Source organism: Cygnus olor, chromosome 1, assembly GCF_009769625.2.
Source record: "Cygnus olor isolate bCygOlo1 chromosome 1, bCygOlo1.pri.v2, whole genome shotgun sequence".
In the NCBI taxonomy this organism is placed as follows: Eukaryota; Metazoa; Chordata; class Aves; order Anseriformes; family Anatidae; genus Cygnus; species Cygnus olor.
Window position 1 is genome coordinate 47,406,008 of NC_049169.1, and position 13,349 is coordinate 47,419,356.

The window sequence follows — 13,349 nt, forward strand, 5'->3', positions numbered from 1 at the left end:
GGTGGATTTTTGCCTTGATCTGATTGGGACACCGCGATCCGGCTGGATACTGCTCTCGGGCTGTGGCGTGGTAAATGTAAGGCTGCTTCACACTGCAGCCCTTCAGGCAAGGAACAATTCTGGAGAGAAAGCATGCCAAGATACACAGTGCATGTCCGAGGGGAATGGCTGGCAGTGCCGTGCCTGAACGGTGCTAACACAATCGGATGGCTGGGAAGGGAAGCTGTGAGACGGTACATGAAAAACAAACCCGATAACGGAGGATTTACGTCGGTGGAAGAAGTAAAATTTTATGTTCGAAGGTGCAAGGGTCTTGGCTTGCTGGATCTTGATGACACAGTGGAGGATGCCCTGGAGGACAATGAATTTGTTGAAGTTGGTAAGCAAAACCTTAGGCAATGCATGACGAAATGACTGAGTTGGCACCTGAGTTAGCAAGCTGTGTTTTAGTTGATCTAGAATTGCATCAGAGATGGTGTCTAAGATTTTTATGGAAAAATACCAAAATGTAAATTCTAACAGAACTATTTAGGGTTTAGAAACTACAGGATGCTGTATATATCATCTCTATGTGATGTCTTATATTCTCTATGATTGTTGAGGAGATGGAGCATATGTCCAAGGATTGGGTTCTCCTGTTTCTGTCTTCAGATTACCCTAAATAAACTACATAAACACTAATTATTTTCCTAGAGGTATATAAATTTGTTTGGTGCTGATGATTGCAAATTAGAATACTTACTGTTGTATATTGTAACGAATAACAAATGAATCTATACTTAGAATACAGTTTAATCCCATTCATGTTTACTTTGGATATTTCTTCTAGTTATAGAAGGAGACATAATGTCTCCAGATTTCATACCATCTCAGCCAGAAGGAGTTCATTTGTATCCTTTTTTGAGCATTCCGTAAACTTTATATAATTCCAGATTTATAATTTTCTGGATTTCCATGTTCTTTCGGTGTTCCTTCATTTTTAAAAGACATTGCCAGTTTTAATCGAATGGACACACTACTTGTGACGTCATGTTTGCCATTTCTTTTCCTTTACGTAACTTTCAGATATAGCAAATACCGAGAACCAGAACAGGTAGGAATCACCAACGATTTTACAACTCAGTAATGATCCTCATTTTCTTCAGAGCTTGTGGAGAGTTAGCCACTGCAAAATTCATGAGATCAGTGGCTGTTAGGTCTTCTGGGCCTGGGAATCTAAATTGTGATTTGCTTATTGCAATTTTGTTACAGTGTTCCTATCTTATGAATGAGAGCATGCATGACCTTCCTGTCATTGCTGAGCTTTGGTTGGTTTTTTGTTATTGTTGTTGTTGTTTTAATGCTGTGATCATTAAGCAAGTCTATGTGTGTATGTATCCCAAACTAAAAGGTGGTTCTTTGGTGTAGTATATTTCTTTAGATGGCAACAGCTTAACAACGGAGGACCTGGTCAGTTTGGGAAAGGGGCTCTACAAGATAAAGGTAAAGATTCTGAACAAACATGGCAAAAAATCATGTTTATCTGTGTACGATCAGAATTAAATGATGTAATAGATAAACTAATATTCAAAATACTCATTTTCTAGCTCACACCTGAAGCTGAAGCTAAAGTCAAACGATCACGAGAAGTAATTGAAAGGATTGTAAAGGAACAGACAGGTAAATATTTTTATCACTAACTATAAATTGTTTTTGTCAGCCACTTTGAAAACTATCTCAGGCTCTCTCCTTAACCAGAAATGTGTGTTTCTTGCAGTTGTTTATGGAATCACCACAGGGTTTGGGAAGTTTGCCAGAACTGTCATTCCAAACAGTAAACTTATGTAAGTTATGTATGCAGCTCTCTTCTTCCTTTCTTTTGAGGGAAGAAAGAAGATGGAGCAGCTCTACACTGCATGCTTATGATTAGATGAGAGGTGGCTGCTTTAGTACTTCTGTTTTGTGCAAAAAAAAAAAAAAGTATTTCAAAAACTTACTTTTTACGTAACTATTTCTTTTGTCTTCATAGGGAGCTTCAAGTGAACTTGGTTCGTTCACATTCTGCAGGTAACAAGAAATCGCTTGATGTTTTCTCTTTCCTGCGCTGTTGATAGCAGCTGGGTAACTGAGCCCATTACTGTTCCAGGTGTGGGGAAACCGTTGACCCCCGAGAGGTCTCGCATGCTGTTGGCGCTGAGGATCAATGTCCTAGCAAAAGGGTACAGTGGAATTTCCCTAGAAACCCTCCAGCAAGTTATTGAAGCATTTAATGGTAAAAAAAGATGCTGAAAGGCGGCTTCCCTCTCTTCCGTTGTTATTGTTAGTGGTGTTGTTTGTTTGGTTTGGTATTTAACTTTATCTTTAAAGGATATAGCTCAATGAGTCAAGCTATGGATGTTGTTTATTTGGCTTCATAGTCGTGAGAGATCAGGACTTGTTCCTATGCAGGCTCATGGTTAGAGACCATTCCTTTAGTGAAGAACTCGGGTGTGAGCAGAAGCAGCAGGTGAGGCTGAGAGGTAACAGGCAGAAGTTTGGTAAATGAGCCTCTGAGGGCTCAGGTGATTAGCTCAAGGCTAAGCAGGAAGCTTCTGGTAGAAACAGGAGCCAAACCTGGATGATTTAGATCGTGGTTCACCCCCAGTCTTAAGTGCAAACCTGATCATATTTCTCAGGTTTTCTGCAATGAAAGCTGTGGGCACACAATAAAAGGAAGTGTTCCCTGCTCACAAACAGGCCAAGGCCAGCAGTGAGTGAGAGCTGTTTCCATACTGACTGCGCATGGGAAGGGTGGCCTATGGGAAATGTTGAAATGTTAAATGTTAAATACCATTTTTTTTTAACCACTGACCTGTTGTTCTACTCCCCGGTGTCAAACCAACTGCCTTGGGTCCCTGAATCCCTGGTGAGCCATAGGCCTTCCCCTGCAGAGCAGGGTGACACTTAAAATGTCATTTAAAGTGTTTATAAGTGTGAGTGTCTTTTGAAAGACATTTACTTGTCTTTTAAACACTGACATTAGCCAGTCTAAATGGTGATGCCTCGCTGCTGCCATCAGTAGTTGATCTGTGAAGAACATGATGCCGACTCCAGGCAAGCTCTCTTGCAAAGGCCGCTAATCTTTTGTCTGGTTGGGTGCATGCTGACGTGCATGCCAGTACCTTTTGGGACACCAAGACTTTTGGGTGTGGCCATCACCATGCAGAGCATTGGTGTTTGCCGAGCAGATGCACCTGTTTTCGTGAGTAGATCCCTGAGAGGTGCACAAGTTTTCTCGAGCAGGACTACCAGGCAGACCCGCAGAGGAGCGTGGTCAGCAGTTCGCGTTGCCACCACAGCTGTCACAGCAGTTGAAGCAGAGTGTCCCTGCTGGACACAACGGCAGGGAGACCAAAGGGGTGGCTCTGCTCTTTGTTGGTGGCTCTTCGTTGATGGTCCCTCTGGCGAGGTGTGCTAGAGTGGCAGCAGTGACCAAAGAGCGCCTCTGCTCCCTGTTCAGGTCTTGTTTTGAGGATAAACAGAGGTTCCCCGGGCTCTATTTCTTCATTTCCATGCATTCAGTGCCCAGAGGGATGGGACAAGGGAAAAGGGTTTGGAGATGGTTTCCAGGAGTTATTCAGTGTTTAGTGAAGTGGGAAATGAACAGATAGCTTTGGCTGGTGGTCAGCCTGTGATGGGGAGTTAAGAGTGGCATTTTAGCTGCCTGGCCATGTGCTTATAGACTCCTAGCTGTGGTCCCCCCTCCTTACAAAACTGAATTCAAAAGGGAATCATTTTCTTTATAAATTGCAACTAGTCTTGGAGCATGGACAAACCCCTGTCTGCAAGAAGAGTAGTCATGTTGGTGCCATTGACCACGGATGACCATTACAGGATGTTACTGTGACCACCTTCATGTGCTGGCTTCTCTGTTTTCCAAGGAGCATATCAAGGGGAAGCTCTAACAGAAGTTGTATTTGTTTTCCTTCTAGCATCCTGCCTGCCTTACATCCCTGAGAAAGGGACAGTTGGGGCCAGCGGAGACTTGGCTCCCCTCTCTCATCTCGCTCTGGGATTAATTGGAGAAGGAAAGATGTGGTCCCCAAAGAGTGGCTGGGCTGATGCTAAATACGTAAGATTTAGAAGTCTTTAGATTTAGTGTACAGTTTGAATTGGGACTAGGTTGTGTTTAAAATCTCATCCTCTACCTTGAGGAAGGTGGCTACATGAGAATAGAACAAGTGACCCACATGTCACGGGAGCAGAAATGAATGCCCACCATGTTATTAAGTCCTGAAGAAATATCATGCCATAGTATCATAATGTAAGGTACTGCAGTGACATCAGTTAGGGATGAACAGGATGTGATACCAGCTACAAAAGATACATTACTACATCATCAACTCCATAAACATCAACACTGTTACAACAAACCCAAGATCAATTCAAAAATGCTGAGATTAACTGGAGATTTATGGAAGGCAGGAATTTATCAGTAACGTTTATACTGCTTTTTATAATGGCTTTAAGCGGATACACATATTTGGACGTTTAATTTTTGATAGATTAACAAGGGTCACAGGGAATCTTTATAGCATCCTCCTCTACAGCAAGATGCTTTATAATAGAATTAATTTTTAATTAATTAATTGTTACCCTGTCACTAATACATCAGCAGATTGATCTAACATTGAACATCTCCAAGTCTGGCCTCTCTGAATTTTTTCAGAGTAGTTTGTTCCGTCAGTCCTATCATTCCTATCTATTAATATTTATTCATAATAGTTACCCACCGGATTTATTAAAGGATTGATAATTGTACCATAAAGGTAGGCTGTAGAAGTGCTGAAAATTACAGGGAGAGGATTTAGGGAGGAAGGAGGCCAGCATGTGCCAGACCTTCTGTTTTCAGATGTTGGAGGGACCTTGGCTCATTACACTATGAACCTATGTAATATATTTGGAGCATCACTATCTCAGCTTTTGCCCATCTCCCTGGGAATGCAGGAAACAATTGATGGGAGGGGAAATAGGGCAGCAGACAAATGAAGAACTTTGTTCTTCAGGCCATTGGCTCCTGAAAGAGTTCTGTAGCAGAAATGGAATTGAAGACAGAAAGACAGACTCCCCAGGATGTATTTTCAACATGAAATCATCCAGCCTTCCCACCTTCTCTCTCTTGACCTCCCTGCTTCTGCCATTGCCCAAATAGTTCCTTGTATCATTTCCAGAGGCAAGAGGATCTGTTTTGGTTTGGGACCAGAAGTTACAATTGCACACCTCTGAAATTTGTTAACCCTTCAGTCGGAAGGGCTGAGAGGACTCTTATCAGAACCAAGGTTACACCGTTACTCCATTTCCCACAGGAGCGATTTTATGGAACAGACATACGTAGAATGAACTGAGTAGGACTCTTTTCCCCTAGAGATTTTTTTTGTAGGAAGAGTTAGGGAATCATTTATAAGGGAATAGTTTACACCAAACCAAATCTGCGGTGTGGTAGGAGGTAGGCAGAACTATCTCCCCAAGGTGTTTCCAGCCTTCTCTCATATTACTCTTTCCCATGAGATAATACATGATACCTGTTAAGGGGCTGTGACAGTATCTCACGTTAGTGCTCCTACTGCCTTCCTTTATGGAACTGGGAAATGAGGTGCTAGTTTAGAAGCTCCAAAATGCTGTCCTTTATTTTGCCCAGCAGAAAAATTAATCTAAAATGTTCATAATATAAAACTCGTTTTCTTGCTTCTTTTGGGAGTTGTTTTTTTTTTTAAATTTTCATTTATGAAAACAGTTATGAATTTATAGTTTTGGTAGTTGAATTACTGGGGAAAAAATCATTAATTATCTTTTCATTAAACTGTTTCACAGGTCCTGGAAGCCCATGGTCTGAGACCGATTACCTTGAAACCAAAAGAGGTAATAAAGTGTAATGATGACAGCTGATGAAAAACAAGCTTAGGCAATCACTAGTTGCTTTAAACTTGCTATTTAAGCCTGAAATGAATTAACAGCCATTTTAAATTAAGCTCCAGAAGGGTATTTGAAGTCAGCTGTGGGGAGGGATGCCAGGGACCCCGTTCTCTAGCAGGGCTCATGGCAGCGTTCCCGTTGCAACTCCCATCTATGTGGCAACTGCAGCTATCAGAGAAGCTGTGACTGCAGGGCTTCAGGACAGCAGAAAAATAAATCACACCTTGCCCCCCGCCCCCATTTTAATACCACTGACAGAATTCAGTCCTTTTGCCAGTGGTAACTGGTACAGATCTGTATTTCCAACCACTCCTGACCTTTCATTGGTAGAAGTCATCACAGTTGCCATCCCATGTGTCTCCAGGTCAGTGGAACCTGGTGTAGCATTGCACTGATGAGGACAGGCTTCTTTTTGCTCATAGCCACAGCAATGCAAGCAGTACTAGTAGATCTATGCCTCGCAGCACCGGTGCAGATCTATCTGCCAATCAGCAGTTCACTTTGCTAGATGCTTGGTATTTGAACCTGTCCTCATCTGAGCCCTCTGAAGGTACTTCTCGGCCCTTTGACCTTAGCAAGAGCTCAGATGACTGACTTGAACCAGGTGTCTGACTTCTAGATGGTTAAAACTGGGTGAGATGAATCTCACTTAATAATTAAAGTTTATGTGGCAATGCAGCAGATGGGAGGGCTGGTAAGGGGGCTCAGAAGCTGTAAAACAACAGCAGGGACAAGAAGCCAAACCCAGTGTCTCCTAAAGGCAAACGGCAAGCTCCCATTGCTCTAGGTGACCCTGCTTGGCAAGGGGGTTGGACTAGAAGATCTTCAGAGGTCCCTCCAAACCTCAACCATTCTGTGATTCTGAAATGGGTCTCATGTTTGTTTAGAACAAATCTGGAGCTAGTTCTAGCTGAACTTAACAAATCTTTGAAAGCAGTTATAACTTTTAGTTCTGCTTTTAATTCTGTTTTAACTCTCCATTTCTTTATTATGATTGGTTATTTGCACAATCCATGCTCTTAACTTCTTTGGTTTAATGACTTAAGAAATAATAATAATAATAATAAAATTAAAATCAATAATAATAGTAATAAACACTCCACTTCCAAAGCACTTAGAAAAGACTTTTAAAATTTGAAATAACGCGAACTAAATAAACCTCTTTCTTGGAACCACTGGAGTTCCAAAGGTGTTTATAATAACTTAGTAGGGTCATGAACATTGACAATTTATGTAGCAAAGATACCCAGTCAAGCTGTGCTTTTTATGATTTTCTTCAGGACAACCCAGGGAGCTTAGCAAAGGTCTTTACATGCTTTATACAAGAAAGAGAATTATCCCTGAGATGGGTAATTATCACAGCATGTGGAATAGCTGCAATGATCTCGCTGAACATCTGCTCTCTCTTTGAAGGGTCTGGCTCTCATCAACGGGACACAAATGATCACCTCGCTGGGATGTGAAGCAGTTGAAAGAGCCAGTGCTATTGCTAGGCAAGCAGACATAGTCGCTGCCCTTACACTTGAAGTCCTGAAGGGTACAACTAAGGCCTTTGATACCGGTGGGTACTGGACTTTTCCTGACTGTTTGCTTGCAGCCATTGGAGAGAGGCAAAACTTATCAGTCTAATTTGTCTTGCTAGACATCCATGCTGTGCGCCCACACAAAGGGCAGGCTGAAGTGGCATTTCGATTCAGGTCCCTCCTGGATTCTGACCATCATCCATCAGAAATAGCAGGTGAGTAATCTCAACCTTCACCCTGCCAGGTTGCACAGGACAGGCTGGGTCTTCCAACCGTAGCACCTATGCCTTTATGTGAGGAATATCTGCTTTTCATCCCATTGTTCCTCCTAGAGAGCCATCGATTTTGTGACCGAGTTCAGGATGCGTACACAATGCGTTGCTGTCCTCAGGTAAAAACTGACTTTATTTCCTTTCATAACAAGAGAAAAAAGATGGTAAAATGCCCGCCTCAAAAATACTGTCATCTATACATTGTCTGACTCCATTAGAGAAAGAGATTTTATTTTGCTTCTCCCTCACTTCAAAGTTAATATTAGCAGGGATGTGTAATTTGCTGATCCCATGCACACATCCCTCAGGCAGTATGTGGCAATGCAGTGTTTGGATCTGAAAAAGATCAGATACTGGTAGCAGGGGGAAGGCACTGGTTTCCCCATTTGCAGGCTTTAGAGGGTGTTTCTTCTGCAATGAAGTTAAGACCATGAACTGGGAAAAGGTGTTTCCAGAAGCAGCCAGAGAGATAAATTGTTCAGATACCTCTCAAACATACTAGATGAACTCAATGCCATGAGTTTTAACATGAGCAAAACTATTAAATCAGTGGAATTAATGAAAGTCCTCCTGGTTTTAAGAGCAAATCCAAGACTGTCTTTGCTTGTAGATGTAGAGACTGGGACAATGAGAAAGAGAGCACCTGCAAGTGGGTCAGCATCCCGAGGATGAACTAAGAGTATATGCTAAGCTCAGGTGCTGTCTTTTGTTCTAGGTCCATGGAGTTGTAAATGATACAATCGCTTTCGTGAAGGACATCATGATGACTGAAATCAATAGTGCCACAGACAACCCTGTATCTTTTTACAACTTTATTTCTTTGTAACATTTTACTTGTCCTTTTTTATCTTTTTTTTTTCCTTCCAAGTAATTATTTGTATATGAGGCAAAAAAGTCCTAGTTGGTTTCAGTCAATAACTACCAGTGGTTGCAACATCAGCCTCTCTTCCCTTCCCCATATCTGCATCAGCGCGTGCAAGTGTGTGCTGGGGCAAGGGAACCACTCATGCATTCAATCTAGTGCATGTTAAAGGTTTCCTATATAATATCCTACATGCTTCTGTTTCCTAGATAATCTTCTACATTATTCTGCTTCTGTAGATAGGTGGGACTTGGTAGCCAAATGGACTTAGATGAATGGTGACTTGTCGTATGAAACATCTGGTGGTGCAGCACAAGTGAGACCTGCGTTCCAGAGCAAGGTTTGCATTCCGTCAGGGAAGGCAGACAAAACATACGTGACTGGTAAGCCTCCTCGTGGTTCAGCCTGGTAAACTATGGGCGCACTTCTTGCACTGGCACTGAGCGAGGCTGGATTCTCCTCAGCATTATGAAGATGCTATGTGCAACATCCCATTGATAGCTGACATGCATCACTGCTTGTTACCTGTCTAAAATTGTATGTGCCTTGGAGAGAATCTACCAAGTAACTGAGAAATTGTGCTGTGATCCAAACACGTGTGTTTCTTTGCACCCCTAATAATCCCACCCCCTAATCAAACGCCTCTTTTCATGCGGTCCATTTGAAAATGAATACATGTCAAAACTGTGTCTACAAGTTTGGAGAACTGAAATTGGGCCTTCATTTTCTGAAAAGTACATAGTTGTGATACAATGTATTTGCAAATAAAAGCCTACTAGTGCAAACATACCTTCTGATAAGATATTCTGATTGCTCACAGATATCTTTCACATAAGCTGTATTTGATTCATACTTGTGCCTTAACCTCTCCTTAAAGATGGTGTTTGCTGAAAGAGCAGAGACCATTTCTGGAGGAAATTTTCATGGTGAATATCCTGCAAAGGTAATTAAGCATATAGAGAAAAAAAGACATTATAGTTTCTGATTTTTTTCCTGTCACCTAATTTAATGAGGACGTCTTTTATAGGCTTTGGACTACTTGGCAATTGGTGTGCATGAACTCGCTGCAATTAGTGAAAGAAGAATTGAGAGGCTCTGCAACCCCTCGCTCAGTGAACTGCCTGCATTTTTAGTCACTGAAGGAGGCCTGAACTCTGGCTTCATGATTGCACACTGCACAGCAGCTGCCCTGGGTGAGTGCTTAAGCAGTATCAATAGGGCAAGTGAGAAAGACCAATTTACACTGAGGCAGTTGTAATTTGATAGTTGTTGTCACGGGATCTCACTCCTGTTTTCCTTCTCTTCTCCACATGCTTTGAGCTGGCTGGGTGCGATGTCTGAGCGTTCAGTGCAGCTGCAATTATTTCAGCTCGGGATTCTTTGTTCTACACTGACCCATGAGCAAATTTAGTGCTCTGAGCATGCAAACCCATAGGTGGACTTCAGGAATGCCTGCATCTTGATGGGCTTGGCAGAGAGTCCTCTGTGTACAGAGTTGCCAACACACAAGCTCCAGCTGAAATCAGTGAGAGCTCTGTACCCAGCAGCCTGCAAATCAGCTCAGATAAGGCTGTAAACTTCACAGTAAGCTCTGCAGGCAACACACTGTATCTGTCTGAGCCACTCTGCCAAACCTAGATCCTCTGTTTGAATAGGTATGGTCTCTAAGTGGAGGCACCTTTATTCCTCAGTTCTCACAGGGACACCACTTGTGTCAAAGCTGGGCTGATACCCTTGGCACTCGGTGTCTTCATCTGATGGCCAGGTACTTACACCAGTAGCAAACTCCACAGGAGTTCCCAGGGCTGCATATCAGAGGAGCATACCAAAAAAAAAGCTCTAGTATATTTTTCCTCTAGTACTCATGACTAAACCAACAACAAGCATGCTGGCCTCTGGGATATTACAGTTCAGGGACGCATGAGCCCACATGAAGATAAACATGCTGCAAGCAAAGGGTAAAATGTAAGTAAGAGACGCAGTCAGGAACAGAGGACGTCGGATAATAAGTAGATAAATACCCTGCAGAAAAACAGTCGATGAGCTAAATCGATGTAATAAAATGGCTCTGCCCAGAGGCTGTTTTGGGAAATGGGACTGGACTATGAGCTGAAGGGCTCATCGCTGTGTTTGAAGGCTGGCAACTTTTCCTTTTGTCTGGACAGAGTTTGTGATGGCTGCAGAACTCAGCTGCTGCTGGGCTCCAGGTGCCAGGGGCATCTGCTCTGCTCACAGGCCTCGCACTCAGCTCGTGTCTGCCACCCGAGAGACCCCAGGGCATTCCCTGGCCACCGACACGGCAGTGAGGACAGCCCTGCCTCCCAGCCCATCATGGTGCTGAGGCCAGGGGCTCGTGGTGGGGAGTGGGCAGACTTTCTGTCTTTGGTTAATATTTGCATCTCAAGACCAGTACTGGTGACTGTTTTTAGATGTGATGGTAGTTTTCAAGGTGTTTATTGCAAACTACTCAGCTAAAACATTGATGTGTTCTGCAAAGAGGGGCAGAAGTTGTGTTCTCCACTGCAGCCTGTGGTGGTGGATGAGCTGTTTGATCCAGGCTGGCTACTGTTTTTGGTATCATTGCCTGTTCTGCCCTACATGCACTGCATTGGGTTTTTGCAGTTTCGGAGAACAAAGCCTTGTGCCATCCCTCCTCTGTGGATTCTCTGTCCACCAGTGCTGCTACGGAGGACCACGTGTCCATGGGAGGATGGTCTGCAAGAAAAGCATTGAGAGTCATTGAGCACGTGGAACAAGGTAACATTAAAATGATGATTCCCAGACAAACCTTATGTATGTAACTGGATTAAGATATTAATGCCATTCTTTTTAGATGTTTAGATGATTAGAAAAAAGGCTTAATGCATCTGAAAGAACTATTTTAAAATATTTTATTAAGTATATACTTTTACAAGCAGTTGGAATAAAGATGAGGTAAATCCAGGGCTAAGTGTTTCTTGTGAAACAAAACTACTTACTACAGGATGCTCAGCAAAACTGTTTTCTCTTGCTTTGAAGTACAGATTGCTCTTTTTTTTTTTCCTTTTATTTATTTGTTTGGCAGATGATGTGCTTAGATACAGATGTCAGCTGTTAGTGGAAGAACAGAGTAATACATAGGACACAAACATTAAACTCATTTTCCCACTTGAGTTTATACATGTGAGTGCTCTAAAGACTTAGTTTTATGGAACTGCATTCTTCACGTGCAGACTAGTGGGTCTGAGAAACAACACATTTCAACATTGTGTTGAGAAACAACATATTCTAGATCCAGCTGATTTAGCCAGCTCCTTTGGTGAGTTGGCTTGTGAGACTGAGGAACTAATGCCAATAATCATCAGGTCTGAGGTGGGCAGATAAGGTGCAAACTTCTCCAGAAAGAATAATCTCCTTCAAAGTTTCATAAGCAGAACCCTTCTACAGCTCAGGCCTCTTTGTTCATCTCAGCCCTAAAAAGTTTTCTAATTTATGATGCCCATTACCTTGGGTATTCAAGATACCCTGGAAGAGATTATGGTATAAGACTGTGGTAACTAGGAGTTCCTGCCATACTGAAAAGTCTGCACGGCAGACCACCCCAAAACTGCTTTCTAAAATGCTGGATGACCCATAAAATGATCTGCTTCTGGGCTGCATCTCAGTGGTCCGTGGATCCACTGTTCTTTTTATATTACCTGAAGCAATGTCATACCAGCTAGACCGAATGCCAAGGCTAGTTTCATTAAGGAAGCCTTGCCCTGAGCTGCACCTGCTGAATATCTCCCCTGCTGTTGTGATTCCCTAGTTCTGGCTATCGAGCTGCTCGCTGCCTGCCAGGGCATCGAATTCCTACGCCCTCTGAGGACGACAACGCCATTGGAGAAGGTCTACGACCTCGTGCGCTCAGTTGTGAGGTAAGATCAGATAAACGCGACAGGCAGAGGTCACCTGCTGCTTTGGAGACCCGCTGCCGCTGGTGGTTAATGTTTGGCCAGTGTTCTCACTGGGTCTCGTTGCAGGCCTTGGATGAAGGACCGCTTCATGGCCCCGGACATCGAAGCGGCTCACAGGCTGCTCGTGGAGCAGAAGGCGAGTGTTGGCGTCTGGCGGGGGCCGTGTGCTCTGTCCTTAGGGGCATGCCGCAGCTCCGCTCCGGGGATGCCCCTCGCTATGATCACTTGGCCGGAGTCAGTAACAGCTCTCCTTTGCCTGGTCCTGTGTAATAAATAGTTTACATTACTAAAACTGGCAGGGAGCTGCCTGAGGGCAGGGTCCCACACCCCCACCCATCTCCAGTGGATCCCATCTCCAATGGGATCCCTCTCCAGATGGCGATCCTTGTTCCCCAGGTAGCACGCTCCCCAGCCATGAGGCCCTCGGGCCCGGCAGGCCGCTAGAAGTGGTAAGGGGAGGTGCACAAGGGAACAGCAGCGGCCTTAGCAGTGCTAACCCAGGCCAAATGTTTGTACAGCTATGGGACTGCACAAACATATCTCACTTGTTTGTAAAATGTAAATAACAAACAATCAGTGAGAGTAAGCAAATGGAAGATCCCAGTCCCTCCTCTGTGAGGCTGTTTGCCTTGCAGCCATCTGTCTTACAGCCTTGAAAGAAGAGACACAGGAGACTGTAGAATATTTTCGTCTCCTTGTCTGCCTTAAATACCAGACACTATCCCTTCCATTTTTCTTTGGCCATATCAGCTGTCATTTTGTTTCCCTGGCCCCTTCATGACCCAGGGATTTGGTAACTAGTGACAGTGATCCTCTCCCAACTATT

At 43.5% G+C, this 13,349-nt stretch overlaps 2 protein-coding genes across 5 annotated transcripts in view; one reads left to right on the forward strand and one right to left on the reverse strand.

Moving 5' to 3' along the window:
* The window catches only part of HAL (histidine ammonia-lyase), a 13,813-nt gene continuing 464 nt past the window's right edge, over nt 1-13,349 (forward strand). Inside the window, exons 1-19 of the mRNA XM_040556874.1 lie at nt 1-379; nt 830-890; nt 1,066-1,093; nt 1,408-1,482; nt 1,587-1,659; nt 1,757-1,823; nt 2,009-2,046; nt 2,126-2,251; nt 3,951-4,090; nt 5,830-5,877; nt 7,345-7,492; nt 7,574-7,669; nt 7,787-7,845; nt 8,442-8,522; nt 9,466-9,531; nt 9,616-9,781; nt 11,211-11,345; nt 12,376-12,484; nt 12,590-12,659. Coding sequence (XP_040412808.1) covers nt 133-379; nt 830-890; nt 1,066-1,093; nt 1,408-1,482; nt 1,587-1,659; nt 1,757-1,823; nt 2,009-2,046; nt 2,126-2,251; nt 3,951-4,090; nt 5,830-5,877; nt 7,345-7,492; nt 7,574-7,669; nt 7,787-7,845; nt 8,442-8,522; nt 9,466-9,531; nt 9,616-9,781; nt 11,211-11,345; nt 12,376-12,484; nt 12,590-12,659 — 1,833 coding nt within the window. The 5' untranslated portion in view covers nt 1-132. The remainder of the gene's footprint in view (nt 380-829; nt 891-1,065; nt 1,094-1,407; nt 1,483-1,586; nt 1,660-1,756; nt 1,824-2,008; nt 2,047-2,125; nt 2,252-3,950; nt 4,091-5,829; nt 5,878-7,344; nt 7,493-7,573; nt 7,670-7,786; nt 7,846-8,441; nt 8,523-9,465; nt 9,532-9,615; nt 9,782-11,210; nt 11,346-12,375; nt 12,485-12,589; nt 12,660-13,349) is intronic.
* The window catches only part of AMDHD1 (amidohydrolase domain containing 1), an 18,752-nt gene continuing 16,369 nt past the window's right edge, over nt 10,967-13,349 (reverse strand). For 2 of the 4 annotated variants that reach the window (XR_005819928.1, XR_005819933.1), the window contains 2 exons: nt 11,567-12,785; nt 10,968-11,303 (listed from right to left, as the gene is read on the reverse strand). The gene's annotated coding sequence lies outside the window, so the exon portion shown is untranslated. Of the gene's footprint in view, nt 11,304-11,566; nt 12,786-13,349 lie in introns of all 4 variants that reach the window. The other 2 variants (XR_005819929.1, XR_005819934.1) reach the window with 2 other exon arrangements.